Below are 25,512 nucleotides of genomic sequence, written 5' to 3'. Positions count from 1 at the left end.
GGGTAATAACACCTTATTTAGAGTGGAGTCTTGATGATACTTTGTTTAATGTTTGTAAAGTGTTTGGGGATGCTTGGATGGAAAATACTATAGAATGGGGGTAGACAAACTTTTTGGCCCGAGGGCCACATCTGGGAATAGAAATTGTATGGCGGACCATGATTGCTCACAAAATTGGGGTTTGGGTGTGGCAGGGAGTCAGGGCTCTGGCTGGGGGCACGGGCTCTGGGGTGGAGCCAGAAATGAGGAGTCCAGGGTTCAGGACTGGGCTCCAGGGCAGGGCTCCAGCTGGATGTGAGGGCTCAGGGAGTGGCAGGGGATGAGGAGTTTGGGGTGCAGGAGGGTGCTCTGGGCTGGGATCGAGTGGTTCAGAGGGTGGGAGGGGGATCAGGGCTAGGGCAGGAGGTTGGGGCACGGGGAGAGGCTCAGGGGTGCAGGCTCCGAGCAGCGCTTACTTCAAGCGGCTCCTGGAAGCAGCAGCATGTCCCTTTTCTGGCTCCTAAGAGGAGGCATGGCCAGCTGGCTCTGCATGCTTCCCCGTCTGAAAGCACCACCTCTGCAGCTCCCATTGGCTGCGGTTCCCAGCCAATGGGAGCTGCAGGGGCGGTGCTTGAGGCAGGGGCAGCATCCAGAACTGAGCCCCCCTGGCTGCCCCTACATGTAGAAGCCAGAGGGGGGCCATGCCGCTGCTACCTGGAGCTGTGTGGCGTGGCTCCCGACCCTGCTCCCTGGCTGGAGTGTTGGAGCAGGGCCCTGCTGCTGCTTCTGGGAGCCACGTGGAGCAGCTCCTGACCCTGCGCCGTGGCTGGAGCTCCGGAACGGGGCAAGCCCCAGACCCCGCTCCCCAGCGGGAGCTTGAGGGCCGGCTTAAAATGGCTGGTAGGCCTGGCCCGTGTCCCGTAGTTTTCCCACCCCTGCTGTAGAAGGAGAAAGTATTAAAATCCATAATCAAATACACAAATACTGCATTTAAGGATCAACATTCAGAATAACCACAATGTATTAAACTGATAGAGTTAATAAAGATTAAGTTTCCTGATGTGTGTTGATATTTATTCAGAACTATTTCCATAGGGAATTCGCTTTTAAAAAATGGCATGAGATGGCCCATGATTTGCAACGGGAAATAAGAAACCATAAGTAATTTTCAGTATTGCTTTTATACCAGGTTATTGCCACCAAGCTGACCTGCTTTTGATCAACTGCCGCACAACATTTCTTAATGCCCTTTGATGCATTTCTTGTAAATCAATCCTGATAATTCCTGTTTATGTTAGGTGCTGGCTGCTGATAAAGCCAGCACCTGCACAAATCACTAACATAAATGAGAATTGATTCTGGCACTGTGAACGTCACTGCGGGAGTCATGCTGGTGAACTATTTCCTTCTCAAGCTGTCATTGGACCGCAGGATCAGTAGTATCTTTGACCTTGATGAATGAGTGATTGTAACTTTCACAAGGGAATAATTAACAGCCAGCCCAGAGTCAGATTTATGCCAATAGAACTTCTAGTGTTTTGAGTGAAGGAAGATCTTACACAGCCATTGGTAAGCAGTTCCAATTGTTAATTACACTTGCTGTTAAAAAAAGTGTACTCTAATTCCAGTTTTAATATTTCTAGCTTCAACTTCCAGCCACTGGACCCTGGTCCATACTTAAAATTTATATCAACGTAGTTAGGTCGCTCAGGAATGTGAAAAATTCACACCCCCGAGAGTTGTAGTTCAGCTGAGCTAACCCCCAGTGTAGACACAGCTAGGCCAACAGAAGAATTCTTCCGTCAACCTAGCTACAGGTGCTCAGGGATGTGGATTACCTACAGCGATGGAAAAACCCCTTTGGTCAATGTAGGAAGTGTCTACACTGCGGGACTAGAGTGGCATAATTGCAGTACCATATCTGTGCCACTGAAGTGCCTGTAGCGGAGACATGCTCTGGGTTTTGTTATGCTTTCATCTGCTTCTCTGTTATAATGATATCTTCTCCAGATGTTGATACTTATGGACCAGGATCAAGTTTCACCAACGCTGAATGCAGAAGTAACAGCACCTGCTTACTCCTATTTAATATTCCCCGTTTGTCTGTCTGAGGAATGTATTGATTTTTTTATCTACAAGATTGCACAAGGCGCTCCTATTCAGTTAGTTAACTTCAGTGACCCCCTGTCGCTGCAACTATGCTTTCATGTGAAAGTCTTTATTTTGTTGCGGATTACTTTGGCTTGATAAAAGCACCTAGCCTATTTTAATAAGATTGATTTAGGGTAATTAGAATGTTTAAGGGTAATATATGCACTTTCCTTGAGGATGTTAAAAGTGTCACCAATAATTTACTGCTACTGCATTGATAGAGATTGCTACAGCGACTGTTGCGTGGCTGATCAGGCAATAACAGTATTTCTGTTTTTCCACCATTGTTTAGATTGTAAACATTTTGGTGTAGGGACTATCTTTTACTAAATATTAGTACAACACTAATACAATGGGGCCCAAATCTCATTTGGGGCCTCTAAGAGCTTCTATAATATTAATGACTACCGTAGATAATGTTTCTGCAAAAACAATATACAGTGGAAGTTGTTAATTCCCACAAAAAATTGGTCTTTTCTCCCCACCTCTCAGTAAAGATTTTATAGTAGAGGCAGTCATGAGTTTATTAAAGCTTGATCCAATTCCCAAGGAAGCTTACAGCAATCTCTCAAGCGACTTCAATGGGGGCTGGACGGGGCCTTTAAATAAGTCTACTTATTTTTACCAAAATATGTGAAATCTCCCATGGAAATCTGTCATGGCCCTTAGAATCCTTGTGGCAGAAGATGCCTCAGATTCTTTCTCTGCTTCCTTCCTATTTTTTAATGATTTATTCAGTGCATAGTGAGAAAAGCTTCCTAATATTTCCTAAAAATAATTGTTTTCAAGCACAGATCATTTGTTTTAATGTGTATAACATGAGGAAGACACCAGAATAATCCTTATAGAGCATCCTCTTTACAATACAAGTCTTCAAAAAGATGACAACATAGCAGAGATTAGATAATGCCGGTACAAATCCAGCCTCTAGGCCAAACTGAGCCATGATTTGGATGAAACAAATACCTTTTGAAGGTATAAAGAACAATTTACATTTAACATTTAAAGTCTTGAAGGAAGCCTGTTCAGTCTTCCATTTTTACATGCAAGCCCCATTGCTCCTTGAATTGCAGGAGATATGGTTCTTGGTCTACTGATGGCTCATCAGACGCCTGCCTCTTACAGAGTTTGGACAAAAGCCCCTCTTTAGCAGGCTGATCACACACTTCATGCTCAAATACTTCTTTATGTGCATCACTCTCAAAACTGGACAAAGTAGGTATATAAAGTCTTCCAGTATGAGGATCCCAATCTATTAATATGGTCTGTTCATCCTCCTCTTCTACCTCCATTGTCCCAGTTTGGTCTTGGAGGCTCTGTGTTATTGTTCTTAACTGGGGACAGTAAGATTGTCCTATTTTTTCAGTACCCAAATCAAGCTGTGGATCATCCAGTAGTTCCTCTGGTGCAGCAGCCTCCTCCTCCCAATTGAGTTCTTTTAGTTTCTGCACCGAACACATGTCTGTAACCCGCACATCAAGCTGGGGACAGTATGACTGTCCCATTTTATTGTCAGCGAAATCCCTCAAAGTGATCTGTGGCTCATCTAGCAGTTTTCTTGGTGCAGAAGACTTCTCTGCCAAACCACATTCTTTTAGCTTTTGCACAGGAAAAAGGTCTGCAGGCCTCACATCAAGTTCATACTCTACAACCCCTTCATTCCTTTGACCCAAAGCAGAGTGGAATCCATGTTGGCATATCCCATATCGCTCAGAGTCAGGTAAAATTTTCACATCTTCAGAAGTATCAACCATGTGTTTCACTTCCAGTGCCCTTTTCAGAGGCTTATCATCGACTCTGCTTTCATCATGAATGGAACTGCAACTGTGGCTGGTCCTGCCTATTAAATTAACGGTTTCCTGGGAAGTCTTGTACTCACCCATCATATTAATAGTGATGAAGTTAACCACTATTTTTTCAGAGGGGATAAAAACCCTCTCATCACATTTATCGGTGTAGTGCAATACCTGGAATAGAAAGACATTTTGATTTAAAAAAAATACAAGCAATACCATCTAACTGCAACTTATTTGGCATCTACTTTTAAAATGTACCATTAGGTCCCATCTGGTCAGGGTTCAAGAGGAGAGGAAGGGAGAAGTACAAAATGGCCCACTCTCTTTAAGCAGCGACAAGAGGAGCTCTAAGTCCATTGGTAGGGTCATTCAGAAAGCTTCCATCTTAAGGCAAAGTTCGCAGTGCATTCAGTAATCAGGCTTTACCTTCACATTGGAAGTTTTGGTTTCAAACACAGGACTGAGAGTCCAGAGGTTTGTGTTCTACTTTCGGCCATGCCACAGAGTGCATTTGTGACCCTGGGGCAAGTTACTTCACCCTCTATGCACCTCCATTTGTAAAATGGGGATATCACTAGTTACCTACTCCTCACAGAAGTTGTGCGTGTCATAATTTGCTTGTTAGCATTTGCAAGGTGATCCAAGATCTTCCGATGGAAAATATTACAGGATTGCAAAGTACTAGTTAAATAATAGCTGTACTTAGGTTTTTTCCAGTTTGAGAGATATTACTGGTGTCTACCAGCAATCCTCATTTTAAGTACAAAGAACCTCTCTCCAATCAGCAGACCCTTTCAAATGCAGTAAGTGCAGCCACTGTAAATAAAATACGCCCAGGGTGAAAAAAAAACCCAAAACCAGAAACCATGAAGCTGCCTTTTTTATTGTAAAAGTGTAGCACTTTAATGCTCAGTAAAATGAGAGACTAATACCACTAATCTGAGAAAGGTGTAGTGTAGCACGAAAGCTGTTCCAGAAAGTTCTCCTAATGCTCTTCAGTTCTGACTTGAAACATCTTGGTTATTCTACCTCCCCATGGCTGGAGACTCCCAATCAGGAGAGGAGTTTGCAGATGTGGCAAAATGGTGGTTGAGATATGGACTAATTTTCACTTGTTACTTAAGTCATGATTTTAACTCAGATGTCGAGAGGTGGAGGTTGGAGAAGATGTACCTTCATGGGGTCTGGCCACAGCAGCAACTCTGAACTCCCCTGAGTGCAAAGGCTGCCCCACGCTAGTGACAATGACAGTTCTGGTCTCCCCAGATGAAACTAGCTCCATATCAGAGGAAGGCAGTGGCCCAGTGATGGTCCAAAACCAGCACAATGGTTGCACTGCCCCATGGTTTTTGAAAGTATCGCACCCTCCTGAGGCACAATCCCTGCAAGAACTCTTGTAAGATGCTGCACCTACAGCACCAACCCTGCCATGGTGCTGTAGGTTTAATCCCATCATTCTCTCTACCTCCTTCAAACCCTCCATGCCATCCTCTGTCACGGAGAGAGAGTTAACATCACAAATGAGAGCTGGTCCACACTGCAAAGGTAGGTTGGCTTAACTATGTGGCTCAGGCTTGTGAAAAATTTCCCATCCTGTGAGATGTAGTTAAGACAACCTAAACCCTGTGAAGACACCGCTAGTTGACGGAAGAATTCTTCTGTTGACCTAGTTACCATCTCTCGCAGAGGTGGATTTACTACAACAATGCAAGAACCCCCCTGTCGCTGTAGTACATGTCTACACTACGGTGCAACTGCAGCTGTGCTGCCATAGCATTTCTAGTGTAGACATACTCTGAGTAAGGTATTTTTTTATGATGGTGCATCAGTGTTTGTGCAACTTGCTGTGCAATATCTAGGAGATAAAGTTCTTCTTTTAGGGATTAGAAATGAAACCTCCCACACCGCACCCTATTCTTTTAAAGATATTTTCTTTAAAAAACTGTTAATGTAATAAAATGAAAGAGAAAAACTTGTAAATGTTTTTACATACCTCTTTGGGCTATCTAATTAGTAGTACAGTTGGATGCTAGTAGAATAATATACAAAAGCAGATCTAACTGAGATTGTACTGTATTTGAAATATACTAAAATTGAAAGTTAAGTAATGTGCCCAGTGCAGACATGCTAAATCCTCCAGAAACATAATTAAACAGTGAACTGGAGTAATATCTAGTAATAGTCCAAGACAGCATCACTATTTAATTTGGTCTTGACTTTTTGCATTTTTAATTCTCTCCTCTATTTGGTGATGAATTAATCTAATTAATAATTTTTGCTCACTGAATCCTCTCCATAGATCTCCCTGGGTAAATATAGAAATCTTGCCCGCTTACTAATGGCATTTGCCTCAGTGCACCTTAGTCCTTGCTTATAGCAATGACCCTTTCCAAGACTAAGAGAATAGTTCCATTTTGATGTTCAGTAACTTTGGGCATCTTTTTAGGAAAGACTGCCAGGCAGTCATGCCTAACACAGGCACAGCTGTTAATATAGGAAATACAGAAGAATGAGTAAAATTAACAACCAGCATGTGATGCTCTTTTCTTGATATGAGTGGGACTTAAGGCACTGATCCTGCAATATGTGGCATGCAGGCAGGCTGCAACGCTCACATGGAGGCTTAGTGAATTCAATGGGGCTCTGCATAGGTGCAATGTAAATGGCAGGACTGGGGCCTTAGTGAGTAAATGAGGAGCACTTACCAGGTTAGCCGGATGCTTTTGCTTGCTGACATGAATATACCTGTGCACATAATAGCCTGCCATAGACATAATGAGGCCTGTTAAAATGATGGGCAGAATACATCCAAATACGATTGTTATAGTCTGCTCTACTGCTGGGTCTGTTAATAAAACAGAAGTTATTGCATTATGTAGTTTACTTCTTAATATTATGAGCTGTCCCAGGCACCTGTCACGCTGCTGTCTAGATGGAGGATGTGAGTGTGCTGCATTCAGGGATTTTTGACATCTGTAGGGGATGAAAATGGTGACATCTGATCCAGAGACCAAATTTTGATAATACCACTTGTCTTTGCAGGTGGAACTAGCTAACCTAACTCACCCTCACTGTGAGAAAAATGCCTACTGAAAGAACAGTTTTAATCCTGATTTCTCTCGGATACTGAACCCCTTTTCTTCCGAGAAAGGATTGTTTTACCCAAAGACCTCAGCTTCATGCAGCAGAGCTGAACAGTCTGCTGTGTTTCCTGCTGCTATTGGTGTAGGCATACTCCTGAATGCTCTGGATTTGAAGACTGGTGGGTAAGGAGGGAGAGAGAAAGAGCGTGCACGCTCACAAACGGATTCCAGAATCCATTAAACTGCAGCAAAGACCATAGGCTATCGGGGGAAAGAGAATAGAAGGTGATGAGCTTTATGCCCTGAGGAACAGCCTGCTCACAGATGAAGTCATGTCATGTGAGCCCCAGTCAGTAGGACCACATGTGTTTTGCAGCCAGGGAAAAACATTTTGGGAGATTCTTCATCAGTACAATGGATCAAAATCTGGTGGGGGAAGAGAGAAGGGGAAACTTTCCAAAATCAGGACTGCCTCTTTCATTTGGCACCCTAGGCAGTTCTCACCTGCACCTATTCTAGAATTTTCCCTGTTTTAGCAAGACATATAACTGTGATAATCTCAAACTCCGATCTAAATTTCATTCTCTTCTCATGTTGCAGATTTGTACATACCTTTCAGAGTAGCAATGCAATGTTCTTTGGAAAATCCACTGAGCAAAAGTGGTGTTGTAACATATGTCTGTACATTGACACAGTAAACTGTATTGGATTCCAACCGGGGCACAACCAGTGTATTGTTTTTAATAGAGAAGACCCACTAGAAAAAAAGAAGAAGATAACTTTTATTTAGAGCCTACCCTAAAACACAGATGATGGATTTTATTAAAACAACTTGGAAAGAGCAACAGTCTAACCATTATCGTGAGGTAGACCATGAATCCTAAATTATTTCCATTTTTCTGAACACTAATGAAAACAGAATTAGTTATTACATTACCTCATCTGAGCATTTTAACTTCTATTTAATGTAATATTCTGTAATGTTACTGACCAATTTCCCCTTTACAGAAAGGAGAGAAAATGGAACACTACTAGCATATACTCAGATGGATATTGCGATATACAAGAAACATCTCTCTGGTCTTTCTGTAGGGCGTCCTAACAAGGTCCAATAAGGTTACATTTAGTTTTCATTTTAGGTAAACTTATTGAGGCCAACCCCGCTTCTACCAGAGTTAATGAGAGTTTTAACTCTGACTTAAATAGGAACAGAATGAAGCCCTCTCACTTCTCTATGGGCCTGGAAAGCTGGACTATTATTGAACAGCACTGGTGGAGTCCCACTATGTTAAAAAAGCAAACTGTGACATCAGAGGAAAAAAGGCTGCCAAGAATGTTTAGCCATAGTTCATCTGTGGAATAACTGCAGCTTTTAGGCATTTTAAAGAAATAGCATTATATTAATATGGAGCAGCTGATAGGGTAGTATAAAGAGTCATGGGTGTAGATTGGTAACCGTAGTCATGAATGGTGAATCCACAAGTGAATTATGCAGGACAGCTCAAATGAGTATTAATAGAACCTTCACACTACACCTTTTATTCTCTACGTGCCACACGTTACAGGAAGACTGCTTAAGACACGTGTTCAAGTTTTACAATACATTTTTTTAAATTAGGATAAGAGTTTGTTAAACTCTGCTTGTTAAACTAGGTGCCCAATCTTGGAGGCAAATTAAAAATAGCGATTACATTTAAAACAGCCGCAAAAGAGATCTAAAAATAACTTTCCTATATATAAAATTGTTACAGCGTCAATGGCCAATATTTTAGAACTTTGAAGGGCTTGCACCTAATGATGTCCCCTTTGAAAGTTGGGCATCTCCCCTCTCCAATGATATAATGCACCTGTTTCCAGCCCTGCAAAACCATGAGAAATTGGACCTCGCCAGTAATTAAATTTGCTTATCCTGCACTTCACGGCATTGTACTTTGGAAGAGGAGTGTGTGTGTGTGTGTGGGGGGGGGGGGGGTAGAAATATTTTTATAGCAAGTCATTGTTTTTTCTTATGTGCCTGCTTGAAGTTGCTCCATGATTTGGAATATTAGATTGAATCGGGTGAGATGGATTGGTGGGCAGTGTTCAGATGTGGTGGTCAAAGGATGTGGTTTATCACACAAGTTTTATAACCAGATGTGTGGCATTGTGACGGTGTGGACTAGACCCAGAGGGAGGCCTCAGGGTCCTGCCACACTTGTCCCAGGAAAAAAGCAGTGGAGAGGTCCTCCAGGCAGGCTAGAGTGGCTGCAGGGAAAGCAGCCAATCAGGGCTCAGGAGGGCGGCAGAGACAGACAGTTTCCTGCTGGAGTTAGAGAAGTGCAGATGGTGCTCCTGGCTGGTTAAAGGAAACTGCAGGACAACAGACAGCTCAGTGGTAGTATGGACTGGAGAGCTCTGGCTGGCAGCTAGGCCTGAGCTTAGAAGAGCCCTGAGCTAAGGGTAAGGCATCAGTGAAAGGTGGGGCTGCAGGGAAGTGGCCCAAGGAATTGAAGGCAGTTTTGCTAAGGGGACGTGGTAGTGCACAGCTGCTATTCTTAGGGTCCCTGGACTGGGGGCCTGGAGTAGTGGATGGGCAAAAGGCCTACATTTGGACAGCAGTAAGCCCCCAGAAGGAAGTAAACTGTCAGGAGGCCCAGGTGGAGAGCTAGGACCAGAACAGACTAAGAGGGCAAAACAATTGTCTCTGAGGAGGAAGCCCTGGGGGTACGGCCTGATACCAGGACCAGTTTAAAAAAAAGAAGATGCACGTGGCCAGAAAGGGGCATCAGCGAGAGGTGGGTGCCATGCCTTTACAGGCATGTGCAGAATTATATTTCAATAAATGTGTTAGCATATAAGCCTGTTTGTCAGCCTGAGATAGAATTTTGGGTTTGACTTTTTGATATTCTTATATCTTGTACTACTCTGTGTGAAGAACAAATACACTGTGTGTTGCATTTCCCACAACCAGATGGGGCTTTTGGTACAATGAGAAGAGATAAGGGATAGAGCAGTTAAAGTATTACAGGATATGGTGGGAGTGTAATACATGAGCGTACACTGGAAGGCTGCCTGGCTCTTCTCTCAAGGCAAGGTCAAGCAACCAGTTGGGAGGGGCCAGTGGGAACTGTGGGGGGGGGAGAAGGTATAAAACCCTAAAAGACCAAAGAAATGCCTGTCCCTGACCTTAGCACAACCTGCACTTCGGACATCTGTTCTTCCGCTTTCGGTCTGCGTGACAAGAACCAGGGAAGAGGGTGAAAGAAAAGTGAAGTAAACCAGCCATGCTATTACTTACAGTGCAAGTTCCATAAACATGTGAAAAGATTTAATATGTACTGTTCTATCGCCTTTTCAAGCTTACCCTTTTCTTTGTTTTTTTGTTGAGTACAGACACATTATATTGCAGGCCAGAGTAGACTTGATACAAAGATATAGATTCCTCTTCAGGGGTTCTTTTCCATTTCTCAGGAGCAGTCAGAACTATTGATATGGATTTTTCAGTGGAAGACACAGTAACTGCTGGTGGATCAATTTTAGCTGGAAAGATAAGTTTATACACTTGCATAAAGCAATTTCAGACAGCAAAGGTAAATTTGATATGACTACTATGATATTAAAATTTCCTAAACTGTGGATGATATTAAGTTTCATTATAGATTTTGGGGACTTAACTGTAACTTAGAATAATTCCTTTTATATTGTTAGAAATGCATTATCTGGATAAGCAACTAAGCCTTAATATCAACAGTGTGGATACTACTGGATTGGGAGTTTGGGTTAGGAATCCTTGTGCCTAGCAGACTAAAAAGCCTTGAAATTTACGATTTGACTTATGTCAATGTGCATAAGATTTCAGCTTACTAAAATGAGCTAAGTTACTAGGAATTTCTGGAGAGCACTCAGATTGTCTGTCTGGCGCAGATGAGAGACATGGCACTATACGTTATTGTTATGGACGCTGCCTGGTTAGTAGGAGCTATAATGTAAAAGTATTATTAGGGACTGCAGAACATTTTTTCTTCTTAACGTGTTCTCCAAACCATACATGCACTGTTGCCAGCTTTTCAAGTAGAGTGAAGTATTACCATACCTTCAAACACTGTTCACCTGTTATTCAACACATAATAGATATATTTCAAACATACTTAATATGCAATTGGCATAGAAACTCAAATTCTTATCAGATACACTCCAACTAGTTCTGTCAATAGTAAAAACAGTTTTGACATGCTAGGAAATAAAAGTTTCTTCCTTTGCACTTGAGGGTGAGCATGCAATGTTAATGTTTCATGATGTAATCACAGCTATGAACCCCTAACTTTATTGTCTTTCCTTACTATCAGTGAGAGGATTGAACCGTGCAGTTTCTGTCCATCTGGAACAGTTGCCATTGAAAAAGGCTTTTACACTTGCATAGTATTGGTCTTCGTGGTTATATGTTTCGTTGGAGAGGTCACACCATCTTCTACTGATGTTCTTGCATTCTGACTTTTTAATCCATTTACCGATGCCGTATCTGCATGAGAGAGAAGAGAGAGCTGAACAAGAACCATGGCCAGAAACATAGTAGTCACCTGGTAAACTGCACATATGAAGAACAGAACTTTCTGCTCCCAAATCTCAGGCAGCTACCATTTGTATTGATGGAGATTTCCCAGTAGTGGGTTGTAATTACGAAGGGTTTACATCTTCTTTATAAAGAACAGGAGTACTTGTGGCACCTTAGAGACTAACAAATTTATTAGAGCATAAGCTTTCGTGGGCTACAACCCACTTCTTCGGATGCATATAGAGTGAAACATATATTGAGGAGAAATATATACACACGTACAGAGAGCATGAACAGGTGGGAGTTGTCTTACCAACTCTGAGAGGCCAATTAAGTAAGAAAAAAACTTTTGAAGTGATAATCAAGGTAGCTCAGTACAGACAGTTTTATAAGAAGCAAGTGTGAGAATACTTACAAGGGGAGATAGATTCAATGTTTGTAATGGCTCAGCCATTCCCAGTCCTTATTTAATCCTGAGTTGATTGTGTCTAGTTTGCATATCAATTCCAGCTCAGCAGTCTCTCATTGGAGTCTGTTTTTGAAGTTTTTTTGTTTTAAGATAGCCACCCGCAGATCTGTCATAGAATGACCAGACAGGTTAAAGTGTTCTCCCACTTTAGAGTTGGTAAGACAACTCCCACCTGTTCATGCTCTCTGTATGTGTGTATATATTTCTCCTCAATATATGTTTCACTCTATATGCATCCGAAGAAGTGGGTTGTAGCCCACGAAAGCTTATGCTCTAATAAATTTGTTAGTCTCTAAGGTGCCACAAGTACTCCTGTTCTTTTTGAGGATACAGACTAACACGGCTTCTACCCTGAAATCTTCTTTATAAATCAGTGCAATACAATTACTTACCTGCCATCCACCAGAGGGCAGTAGCGAACATGCACACTAGTTTACGAGCTATATTCCAGAGATGTAATTAAGGGTGTGTCATTGCTCCCCTGACAAAATCTCTATTTTAAAGGGTTATCATTTGGATGCAAAACACACAAGAGATCTGTTTATATGACTATAAAGTTCTGCTCCTTGGGTCCTGTTTGTCAGTCTGGTTGGGCCATTTTGTTCCTGAAACCGGGCTTAGCCAACCACTTGAGGATCTCACTACTCTGAGGCAATGCTGATGCTACGAAGGCCCAGACTCAAAAAGGTACTTAAATGTCTAAATGCCAGATTTAAGTGCCAAAGTCTGTTTTAGGCGGAGATTCACAAAACTCCCACCAAACCCTGTAGGTGCCTAAATTGACTCAGTGCTTCAATTTTCAGGGTAAAAGTTCCCTGGGTGCCTATGTTTCGGCCTTTGAGCACACACACTACCACATTCCTCTAGGCATCCAGATGCCCATTTGAGAGGCTGCCTACCAGATCGGGTCCCATTCAAAAATCTGGCTGCTGGAGGAGCTTATGGAGCCGGCCTTGCAACTTTTAGCACAGCGGTTAGTGGTTTTTCCTGTGGGTACTTTGGGGCTGGAGCACCCACAGGAAAAAAAAAAGGTGGGTGCTTAGGACCCACTGGCAGCCGCCCTATCAATGCCTCTCCCTCTCCCCAGCACCTCCTGCTTGCCGGCAGACCCCGCTGATCTGTGCCGCCCCCTCCCTCCCAGAGCCTACTCCTCCCTCCCAGCGCCTACCGCAGATAAGCTGTTTTGTGACGTCAGGAGATGCTGGGAGGGGCGGAGCGGGGAGCGAGGGTGCAGCTTGCTCGGGGAGGGGGCGGAACTGGGCAGAGAAGTGGTAGGAAGAGGAGGGGTGGGGGTGGAGCAGGGGTAGGAAGAAGCAGGGTGGGGCATTGGAGGAAGGGGTGGAGTGGGGGCGGAGCCAGGAGAGCACTCCCGGCAGATTAGAAACTCGGTGCCTATTCCCAGGTTCAATTCCACACCTCAGGCAGAGGGGGAGAAAGGATTTGAACTTGGGTCTCCAATCTCTCTAACCATTAAGCTCTGGCATCTTCTGATAGGGATCTCTGTCAGTCTCTCCTGTTGAAGCTCTTCCACATATTTAAAGAGCCACTGGGCTGGGGGGGAGGGGGGAGAGAATGGCTGTAGCCTGGTGAGCATCACAACACCTAAATATCTTAGTTACTCTAGCTATGCTATCCCTCCAGCTAGCACAGAAAGCCAGGCCAAAGGAAAAGGGGCATGGCATGGATTCTCCTAAGCCTGGTTGCTGGAACAACTCCTGGAAGCCTTTAGCAAAAAGCTTAAGTACAGCAACTTGCAGGTGGTCTGAATTTGGCTTCATGTTATGACAAAGTTATTACAGTAAGAAAGGGGTAAAGTCACTTAGTAGCGCGGGGTAAGACAGAAGCATTGTCCATCATCAATACTATTCAAGGGCCAAATTCTTCTGCCATCATTCCCATTGAATAGTATCTTACTACACAAGTGGTAATGGTGCTTCTTAATGTGGGTAAGCATAACCAGACTGTGGCCCTAAGCCACATTCTTAGTCATTCTGAGTCAGATATAATCCTTCACAGATAAAGGCTTGATTCTGATCTCATATATATTGATTTTACACCAGCATAACTCCATTAATTTCAATAGAGTTACCTCTAATTTCCAAGTGTATAGGAGATCAAATTCCAAAGAACAGGCACATTCTACCTTCTATCAACTACCATATCCCATGCACAAGTGTTAACAATTTACACAGTTCCTCTATGATTTGGATCCAGCCTCTCTATGGCACAATGTCCCTTCATCTCTTCGTCTCATATCTCCGCAATGCCCCCATAAGCTCTTATTTTATACCCTTCACATATTCTGTCCTCACACTTCCTTTAACTGAGTCTATACTAAGTAATAACAAAATACATAGTTTCAACTATTTATTTTTATTTACATCTCCAAGCCCTGATTCATTCTCAAAATTAGTTTTCCATCCCTGCCTTTGCATAAAGGTGCCTTTAAATAAGCTACCAGAAAGGGAAAAGAGACAACTGGCAAACTTACATCAAATACTTCACCTTATAGAGTACTCCCTCTCCTAGTTCTTCTGGTGGTGACCAGTGCAGGATATTCTTCAGGTTTTTAGATTCAAAATGGACATTTCTAGGACTGGGCAAAGAACAGTACAGTTCTGCTGGAAAAGAAAATTAAAAAGGAACAATATCACTAAGAATTGCAAAAGACATTTGCTCCAAAGCAAATTTATTTATTTATTTCAAGAAACCCTAAAATGTGCAACATTTTTTTTTTCCTGCCAAAAAGCAGAGCTGTATTGGTCATGAAACCTGGATTATTTTCTGAGTTGTCTCATAGAAACTGCCCTACTGGATCACACAAGAGGTCCACCTAGTCGAGTATCCTGTCTCTGATAGTGGACAGCACCAGACATTCAAAGGAAAGCGTAAGAACCACAGAGTATGCACCTGTGGGATAACCTGTTCCTCCTATTAGATCTCACTCTAATCTTTAATAGTTAGAAGATGGCTTAAACCCTGAAGCAATTATTTCAACCTATTTGCCAGGCAGGCTTACTGTTCTGTAATCCTCTGGAGCCATTTTAACCCCCCTGGAGCCTTTTTAAAAATATGGGTTACAACTCATTCTGGCTCACTGAAAAATACAGGTTAGAGTTTTTTTTTTATTTGCAATCAGCTATTTCCCAAAATAATATTGTGTGTGTGTTTTTTAAGAGCTCTGTGTAACTCAAAAGCTCGTTTCTCTCATCAACAGAGGCTGGTCCAATAAAAGATATTATCTCATCCACCTTATTTCTCTAATTGTTTGCTTTTGTGAAACAAAACTATTCTACCTGAAGCCTGTGTGGAGAGTTCCTATGTAATAGCAGCCTTTCTTGGTTAAAAGAACATTGTTTTGAGTCATGCTGCTGCATACCCTTATTATAATACTGCTGTAGACTACGATCTCTTATTATTATTTTTATTATTACTACTGAGACAGGCGTGATCCAGAATAGTCGGCTTCTAGTGTACAGTTGCTGTGATAGTAATAATTTTGTTACGTGATTACCTTTAACATTACTCGCTGACACTTTGTCTACACTGGAACTTCATGGGCAAAACTTCAGGTGTTTTACCTCCTCCGCCCCCACTCGAACAACAAAAGTTTTTCAGACGAAAAGCGCGGTGTGAAAAGCACTTTGTCGGCAGGAGTGATCTCTGCCCTGGGGCCGCCCAGCTGATAAAGCTGCTGCCTCGTCGGGTGGAATATTTTTGTTGGCAGGAGAGCTCTCTCCTGCTGACAAACAGCAGCTACACAGCTGTGTCGCTAAAAGCTGCGTAATGCAGACACAGCCTGAGGTTACAGTCAAGATTCTGATCTTACTTACACAAGTGTAGAGCTGTATATCTCCATTGACGTCACTGTCTGTATTCACCCAGACATAAATCAGACCCTATGTTAGCTACAGGAGTGTTACTCAGCTAAATTACTACTCATTGAGCCAGTTCTTGAAATAAAGGATTAAACAAGGAATTTGGTTTTGGTCTAATATGGGCCTCAGCTCAGCAAAGTACTTAAGTAAGTGCCTAACTTATAGCATATTTCCACACCAATGGGAAATCTCACATGCTTACATTCCTTGCTGAATTGGGGCCTTAATGAGGATATCATAACCAGGAGCCAAACCGTGCACCCTTTACTTACAACTCAATCCTATGTGCCTCCTGCCAGGAGTATTGTTGGACATCACTGGAAGCTGAAGGCACTCAGCAACACTTAGGATCAGGCCTGAAATTTCTGAAGTTGGACAACAGCACAACTGTCTTCTTTGCATTATCTCTCCTCATAAGTATGAGGCTACAAGAGCATAAGAGGGAATTAAAAAAGGGAATCTGTGGCCACTCTGGACTTTTCAAGGCCCCCTAAACCCATCCTCTAGAGATGTAGTTGTAGTTCTTCTTTAGCTGAACAAAGAACCAGAGGAATGAGGAAGTAAAACATTATAATGTAATGAACAACAGGAACCTAACAAAAGGGTTAGTCCTTGTGGTGAAACCTGACCTTGTTACTGCCTTAAATGGCCTTAAATAATTATTTGAAGTTTGTTTCAGTATCATTTAAATATTTATTCTCCAAATGTGTAACACTTAATTACAATTGTGGCACTGGTCTATAAATCAAATCAACGTCACCACTGCTCCCTTAACTGATTTCTCTCACCTTAGGATTTCCTAAAGCCAAACTGTAAAAACGAAAGTAGGAAATACTTCCCAAAAATCAATCTGAGAATATTATATTGTTGCAATTCTACTGGGGCAGAGTTACAGTTACTGCTTTTATTTGAAAGAGACTTTCTGGTTTAGGGTGGAAATATAATCTTAATTCTGAATTTTCTAGTCTTCAAAATATATATAAACATTTTTGAAAGGTAATATACAGTCAAAACACTGGTATGTGCCTGTATGCTTAACTTCGCCTTATAAATATCCTCCACAAATTTCTTGATTAATGTTGCCTCTTTTTGGCCTGAGCGGTAAACCAATATTTGGTGCCTTGCATGATTGTTGCAGATAGGTAGAGAAATTAATGATATGAGTTATGTATTTCTTTGGTGCAATCCTGTATATTTACGAAGAATGTACACAAAAGCCAAGTACCCTTAATGCAGTAGAAACAAACCAACAGCAGGCAATTTCCTTGCTTTCTCTTTCCGAGTCTGCCTCTCTAGTAATTTCTGTGCCCAAGAAGCCTCTCTGCTCCCTCCCAGGGCCACACTAGGGTTGCCAGGTGCCCAGTTTTTCACCAGAAAGTCCAGTCGAAAAGGGGACCTGGCAGCATCTGGTTAGATGTACTGACTGGACACCTAAAGTCTGGTTACGGAGGGTGGGGGGCACCGAGTCATCAACCTGCACCAGCCCATGCTCAGCTGGAACTGCCGCCTACCTGCATCTCGTGGGCGGGCAGGCGGTCTCTGCATCAGGCTGCAGCTCTGGAGCAGAGGGAGCCCAGCAGGGTGGGGAGAGGGAGAGGATCCAGCTACGAGGAAAGGGAACGGGGGAAGAGCAGCAAGTGACAGGGGGAAGGGAGTGAGTGAGTGAGCAGAGGCGAGACCTTGAGGGAAGAGGCAGAGCAGGGGTGGGATGTCAGGGGAAGAGGCAAGGCAGGAGCAGGGCTTTGAGGGGAAGACGCGAGGCAGGGTATGATTGTCATCAATTAGAAAGCTGGCAACCCTGTGTTACACTTCTGACTACTTAGCTTGCTTTCTGCTGGCTGCTTCTTGCTTTTTTGTCTCTCACACACATCTTACAGATACATGAGCTATAGGATTATTAGGCAACCATTCGCATAGAAACTCCTCTTAATCTTCTAGGGTTACCTTTTGCTCAGGCCTCGTGTGGTGGCTTCTAATGTTTCCAGCGTTCTCACAACATAAAGAGGCAATTAATTGCTCCTTCCATTTAGCCTGAAAGAAAGGTGCTTAGGACACTAGAGTGACCAGACAGCAAATGTGAAAAATTGGGACCGGGGGTGGAGGGTAATAGAAGTCTATATAAGAAAAAGACCCAAAAATCGGGACTGTCCCTATAAAATCAGGACACCTGGTCACCCTATAGGACACCCACTTGTATTAAGCAGCTCTGTGTTCTTATAGATCAAAGACCTGCTTGATGGTTGCCATTATCACCTTCCAGCATAATAAGAAAAATCAGGGATGACCTGGTTTGGACAAAATCATCATCACAGGTAGATTTTCGAAGATACTTAGGTGCCTTACTCTCATTGAAACTCTACCTCTCAGTCACAATTGGCCCTAACCCTCTGATTGAAAATGCCCATTTCCACCCTCCACCTTCCCCTCATTGGCTGGTGCTTAAACCCCAAAGTCCCCAGTTTCTCTCTACTTTTGAAGATCATAGTGGAGCCCATCAGGCATGATACAGTCATAGGCCAGGTCTACACTATAACTGTACATGGGTTGAACTACATCGCTCAAGGATGTGAAAAATCCACACCCCTCGAGCAACGCAGTTCTACTGACCTAGCCTCTGGTGTAGACAGCCCTATGTCTATGGGAGGGCTTCTCACCTTGACATAGCTACTGCCTCCCATGGAGATAGATTAACTATGCCAAAGGAGAAGCTCTCCCTTTGGCAGAGTAGCATCTTCACTGAAATGTTACAGTGGCGCTGCAGCATTTTAAGTGCAGACCTGCCAGTAGTTGTGCTGTGCTACTGTTTCTTTCACATTTCCCAGCACTCTGATGCAGTCTTGTTAGGTCGCATGTCTGATGGCGAAGCTCCACAGCACACAAGATTCCAACAATCAAATGCTACTTGCCCTAGGTCACCCTGTCAGAAGCACAAAATGCACTCTGCATGGGTGGCATGTCCAATAGGCTGGGGAAGGCTGTGCCTCTCCAAACAGCCCTGCATGGTCCTGCCCACGCTCCCCCAAAATCGCCTCCTGCTTGCCCTCTCCCCCTTGGCCCCAGCCCAGGCAGGCTTCTCCTCTTCAGTGCTGGTGGGGATGGGGCTAGGGCAGCCAGGACTTGGTGTGGCGGGGACCGCCCAGCGCTGGTGGGTCCTGGGGCTGCATTGCCCAGTTCTGGGGGTGGGGGGAAAGGGCTGGAGGTGCTGGGGGGGCTGCATGCCCTGCGCTTAGGGGGTTAACGGTTAAGGTTGGTTAACGGTAAGCCCAATGCTTACCAGTTAACCGTTTAACATTTTATATCCCTACAGAGGATCAGAAATTATATCCAGATGAAAAGGAAAAACCTCCTGACCAGGGGAACCAACAAAGCTGCACAAAACTGGAAAGAATGATTAATATGCGAGATCTGCATCAAAACCACCAATATACATATCACTGCAAAGAAAAAAAAAAACCAAAGCCAACAATAAACTAGCCTGCTAAAGACCATCACACAAGCAGGCTACCTCACTGCAGTGAAATGTATAAAGCTAAGGCAAACTCTCAGCAAAAACAGAACCAGTGACCACAAACTAGAGCTGAAAATTGGGAAGCAATCTTACAAAAGAACAATTGTGCAACCTATGTAACAAAGGACAGATTGAGAGACAGAGGCACTTTTCACTCCAATACTCAAAATATGAGGAAGCGCAAGAAAGGGATTTTCTCAAATTGCCTGGAGTCAGGAGTCAGAAGAGACGTCTCACTAAAAAGCTATGAAGAAAAACTGTGCCTGACTCCAGAAGAAAGACGGCAGACATGGCATCAGACTGTGAATCAACCTGCCACCAGATCATGAATGGATGCCATTGACAAACAGACACCAGGGATCAGACTCCAAACATGGTGTTAAGACCTATCCTAGGTGGGTTCTAAACAAGTTTGACATATCAGGGGTCAGCTAGTCTTTTAAATAGCATATTTTGGCAACACTTGTATACTTCTCATGCCAATAAAGTCTCATTGAATTGCACCAGATAGAGGAAATCAGTTCTTGTTGCAGACACAGGCGATACCAAAACCTATGGAAGTCAAGCATCTGAATTTTATTTGCCTTCCTGAACTTTTCGGAGGTTCATCACTACATGAAAATATTTACATTTTCCCAGCATATTTATACAGCAGATCTGAGGCACGTATTTGTTTACTACACTACAATATCTTAAAAAATATACTAAGTGTCAAGGTGGGGGGGTTCATTTCATGTTTTGCTTTCCTCCTCCCTCCGGTGTGGCTTCTGTGAAGTCAGGAGTACTCAAGACAGAGACATTGCCTCATCTGCTGCAGGCGATCTCAGTGAGCAAAACCCACAGAACTTGCAAGAGAAAGGCTTTTCTTTAAAGAAAGTCGCATTCCTGCTCCCCTTGAAGTTAATGAGAATTATACCATTGACTTGGAAGATGGAAAGATTAACTTTAATTTACACATTCAGGTAATGCACTGGATTGGGATTCAGGAGATCTGGTTTCTATTCCTGTTCTTGGCCCTGTCCATATATGCCATCTAAATTAATACAACAGTGCCATAGGAAAGTCTATAGTAATCTAATTTACAATTATATTCCAAGATTTCTATTGAAGTTAATTAGCATATATAACTCATTCATTAGCTGCTTATTTCAGTTCCTGTCTTTAAACACACATGTTGATCTCAATTACACCAGTGAGAATCAGGAGTAAATCCACAGATTTCAATGGGGTTGCCTGCATAACCAAGATCAGAAGCTGGTCATATACTCAACTTGACCAGATTCAATACATACATAAAAATGTTCTATTTCATAGGAAATGTCTGCAATGACCTTTATCACTTTCCATCATAATAAAGCCACTTTCTGTATTTCTCTTATGAATGAAGAAATTTGGAGTCGCTACTACAGTGCAGTAGAGACTGTGTCTCCGTGTTTGTACAACACTCAGTACAACAGTCCCTGACGGGGAGCTCTGGATAATGATACTATAAATATTAAGTCATAATTCCACCTTACATTTCAGGACTCTAAGGCATAACTGAATTAGAAGGGAAGAACAAATACAGAATAATAAATTTAACCACATCAAACAACAGTCAAACAATGACCTTAGAGTAAGCTACTGCAGAATTATTTAAAACAGAGGGACTAAACTGGAAACCTCCCTTTCTCAGGTGTGCAGTCCTTAAATAAACCCATTGAAGTCAATGAGACTACTCTCATGAGCAAGGGTTTGCAGAGCAGGCATATAATTTGAAGTTGCCTTTCTTTACATGAGATTTTGTTTGGTCTAGAAAGCTGGTTAGCTTTAATTACAGGTCACCACCATTTTTGCACTATGCTAGAATCATATCTTTTTAGAGTGCAGTTATGTTACTTGTTCAATAGATCAGATCCTCGTGCCTAGTTAGAGTCATGTCTTTTTATTGTAGTGAAAAATAGCAAACGTATAGTGCCTTTTATTCCTGTTAGTGCTGCAAAGCCAAGACAGCTACGAGAGACTATGGGATTTTATCCGGGTATGCGTCTCATCAAGAGGATTGATAAAGTTCCTATTACAGATTTATTATTGCTGATGTGTGAGCCATCTTACCTGAAATGTGGCGCCCAGCACTAGATACAATACTTCAGTTGAGGCCTAATCAGCACAGAATAGAGCAGAAGAATTACTTCTTGTGTGTTGCTTACAACACTCCTGGTAACTAATATATCCCAGAATGATGGGTTTTTTGGTCTTTTGTTTTTGTTTTTTTGACAAGTGTTTCACTGTTGACTCATATTTAGCTTGTGGTCCACTATGATCTTCAGATCCCTCTCCGCAGTACTCCTTTCTAGGCAGTCATTTCTCATTTTGTACGTGTGCAACTGATTGTTCCTTCCTAAGTGGAGTACTTTGCATTTGTCCTTATTGAATTTCATCCTATTTATTTCAGACCATTTCTCCAGTTTGTCCAGATCATTCTGAGTTTTAATCCTTTCCTCCAAAGCACTTGCAACCCCTCCCAGCTTGGTATCATCTGCAAACTTTATGAGTATACTCTGTATGCCATTATCTAAATCAGTGATGAAGATATTGAACAGAACTGGACCCACAATTGATACTTGCAGGACCCCTCTCTATATGCCCCTCCAGCTTGACTGTGAACCACTGATAATTACTCTCTGGGAATGGTTTTCCAAACAGTTATGTACCTTCCTCATAGTAGCTCCATCAAGGTTACATTTCCCTAGTTTGTTTATGAGATGGTCATGCGAGACAGTATCAAAAGCCTTAGTAAACTCAAGATATTCCACATCTATTGCTCCCCCTCTGTCCACAAGGCTTGTTACCCTGTGAAAGAAAGCTATTAGGTTGGTCTGACACAATTTGTTCTTGACAAATCCATGCTGTTACTTATCACCTTATTATCTTCCAGGTGTTTACAAATTGATTGCTTAATTATTTGCTCCATTATCTTTCTGATGACAGGTTTCAGAGGGGTAGCCCTGTTAGTCTGTATCAGCAAAAACATTGAGGAGTCCTTGTGGCACCTTAGAGTCTAATAAATTTATTTGGGCATAAGCTTTCATAGTCTCCTCAAGGGCCTCCTTCCCATGGGTCCAGATGATGAAGATGTCATCAATGTAGCGCAAGTAGAGTAAGGGCATAAGGGGACGAGAGCTGAGGAAGCGTTGTTCTAAAATAAATAAAATAAAAAAGGCTGACAAAGGAGGTGCTGTAGTCATCATGAATAGGTCAGAATATGAACAAGAGGCTGCTAGACAACTCTCTGACACCACATTCTACAGGCCATTAACCTGTGACCTCACTGAGGATTACCAAAAGAAACTATCATCTGATCAAGAAACTCCCTAAAGAAGCACAGGAACAAATCTACGCTGACATACCCCTTAAGCCCCGACCTGGGGTATTCTACCTGCCACCCAAAATCCATAAACCTGGGAATCCAGGACACCCCATCATCTCAGGTATTGGCACCCTGACAGCAGGATTATCTGGCTATGTAGACTCTCTCCTCAGGCCCTACGCTACTAGCACTCCGAGCTATCTTTCAAGACACCACTGACTTCCTGAGGAAACTACAATCCTTTGATGATCTTCCAGAAAACACCATCCTAGCCACTATGGATGTAGAAGCCCTCTACACCAACATTCCACACAAAGATGGACTACAAGCCATTGGGAATAGCATCCCCAATACCATCACTGCAAACCTGGCTGAACTTTGTGACTTTGTCCTCACCCACAACGATTTCAGATTTGGGGACAATTTATACCTTAAAGTCAGCGGGATTGCTATCGGTACCCACATGGCCCCTCAGTATACCAACACTTTTATGGCTGACTTAGAACAACACTTCCTCAGCTCTCGTCCCCTAATGCCCCTACTCTACTTGCGCTACACTGATGACATCTTCATCATCTGGACCCATGGGAAAGAGGCCCTTGAGGAATTCCACCAAGATTTCAATGATTTCCACCCTACCATCAACCTCAGCCTGGACCAGTCCACACAAGAGGTCCACTTCCTAGACACTACAGTGCTAATAAGCAATGGTCACATAAACACCACCCTATACCAGAAACCTACTTACCTACATGCCTCCGGCTTTAATCCAGACCACATCACATAATCCATTGTCTACAGCCAAGCTCTAAGACACAACCGCATTTGTTCCGATCCCTCAGACAGAGACAAACACCTACAGAATCTCTATCAAGCGTTCTTAAAACTGCAATACCCACCTGATGAAGTGAAGAAACAGACTGAAAGAGCCAGAAGGGTACCAAGAAGTCACCTCCTACAAGACAGGCCCAACAAAGAAAGTAACAGAATGCCACTAGCCCCCAACTAGAACCTCTCCAGTGCATCATCAAGGATCTACAACCTATCCTGAAGGACAATCCCTCTCTCACAGTCCTTGGGAGACAGGCCAGTCCTTGTCTACAGACAGCCCCCCAAACTGAAGCAAATACTCACCAGCAACTACACACTACACAACGAAAACACCAACCCAGGAACTAAACCCTGCTACAAACCCCGGTACCAACTCTGTCCATATATCTATTCAAGGGACACCATCATAGGATCTAACCACATCAGTCACAACATCCGGGGCTCGTTCACCTGCACATCCACCAATGTGATATATGCCATCATGCTCCAGCAATGCTCCTCTGCCATGTACATTGGCCAAACTGGACAGTCTCTACGCAAAAGAATAAATGGACACAAATCTGACATCAGGAATCATAACATTCAAAAACTAGTAGGAGAACACATCAACCTCCCTGCTCACTCAATAACAGACCTAAAAGTGGCAATTCTTCAACAAAAAAAACTTCAAAACCAGACTCCAATGTGAAACTGCAGAACTGGAATTAATTTGCAAACTGATACCATCAGATTAGGCCTGAATAAAGACTGGGAGTGGTTGGGTCATTACAAAACCTAAGGTTTCAGGGTAGCAGCCATGTTAGTCTGTATCCTCAAAAAGAACAGGAGTACCTGTGGCACCTTTGAGACTAACAAATTTATTAGAGCATAAGCTTTCGTGGGCTACAGCCCACTTCTTTGGATAAACTTAATTTCCCCATTACTAATTTCTCCCTACTGTTACTCACACCTTCTTGTCAACTGTCTGTAATGGTCCATTCTCATTACCACTTCAAAAGTTATTTTTCTTCCTTTGGTATCCTGCTGTTAATTGATTTATCTCGTTAGACTGACCTCACACTTGGTAAAGCAACCCCCATCCTTTCATGCATTTATACCTGCTCCTGTATTTTTTACTTCATGCATCTGATGAAGTGGGCTCTAGCCCACGAAAGCTTATGCCCAAATAAATTTGTTAGTTTCTAAGGTGCCATCAGGACTCCTCATTATTATCTTTCTGGGTACTGAAGTTAAGCTGACCAGTCTGTAATTCCCCGGCTTGTCCTTATTTCCCTTTTTATTGATTGGCACTATATTTGCTCTTTTCCAGTCCAATGGAATCTCTTCTATATTCCATAACTTTTCAAAGATAATTGCTAATGGCTCAACTATCTCCTCAATCAGCTCCTCGAGTATTCTAGGAGGATGTATTTCATCAGGCCCTGGTGATTTGAAGACATCTAACTTGTCTAAGTAATTTTTAACTTGTTCTTTCCCTATTTTAGCCTCCGATCCTACCTCATTTTCACTGGCGTTCACTTTCTTAGATGTCCAATCACTACTAACCTTTTTGGTGAAAGCCAAATCTCATTTAGCACTTCTGCCATTTCCACATTTTCTGTTATTGTCCCCCTCCTCCCACTGAATAGAGAGAGTAGCCAATGAGCGACTTGATAGGGGGAGCAACAGACAAGACAGAAACTACTACCCAGGCAGATTTGAACTTGTCACCCTTAGTTTACTAGACCAATTCGCTGACCCCTGAGCTATGGCACCTAAAACTATGTTTAGGCATTTTAAAAAGTGACCTGATTTCAATGGAGTGGAGTTGGCGGTCTCCTCTACGTACTAATGTGGCACTGCCAGACCAGGTACCAGCTCATGCCAAGGTTCCCATGTCTGAACTGGACAGTGACAGCTACACAGCTGGAATCTGTCTGGCTCACTGGGAGGTTAAT

At 42.9% G+C, this 25,512-nt stretch overlaps 1 protein-coding gene across 2 annotated transcripts in view; it reads right to left on the bottom strand.

The window, feature by feature from the left end:
• Positions 1–2,919: 2,919 nt before the first annotated feature.
• The window catches only part of IL20RA (interleukin 20 receptor subunit alpha), a 35,318-nt gene continuing 12,725 nt past the window's right edge, over positions 2,920–25,512 (bottom strand). Inside the window, exons 2-7 of one of the 2 annotated variants that reach the window (XM_034765565.1) lie at positions 14,501–14,630; positions 11,329–11,507; positions 10,353–10,528; positions 7,622–7,766; positions 6,632–6,771; positions 2,920–4,097 (exon numbers count right to left, since the gene is read on the bottom strand). In XM_034765565.1, the coding sequence (XP_034621456.1) occupies positions 3,156–4,097; positions 6,632–6,771; positions 7,622–7,766; positions 10,353–10,528; positions 11,329–11,507; positions 14,501–14,630 (1,712 nt within the window). In that variant the 3' untranslated portion in view covers positions 2,920–3,155. The remainder of the gene's footprint in view (positions 4,098–6,631; positions 6,772–7,621; positions 7,767–10,352; positions 10,529–11,328; positions 11,508–14,500; positions 14,631–25,512) is intronic. The other variant, XM_034765566.1, reaches the window with a different exon arrangement.

The sequence above is a fragment of the Trachemys scripta genome, chromosome 3, assembly GCF_013100865.1.
Source record: "Trachemys scripta elegans isolate TJP31775 chromosome 3, CAS_Tse_1.0, whole genome shotgun sequence".
Classification (NCBI taxonomy): domain Eukaryota; kingdom Metazoa; phylum Chordata; order Testudines; family Emydidae; genus Trachemys; species Trachemys scripta.
Note: the sequence above shows the minus strand (reverse complement) of the source record. Positions and strands in the feature narration are given on the sequence as shown.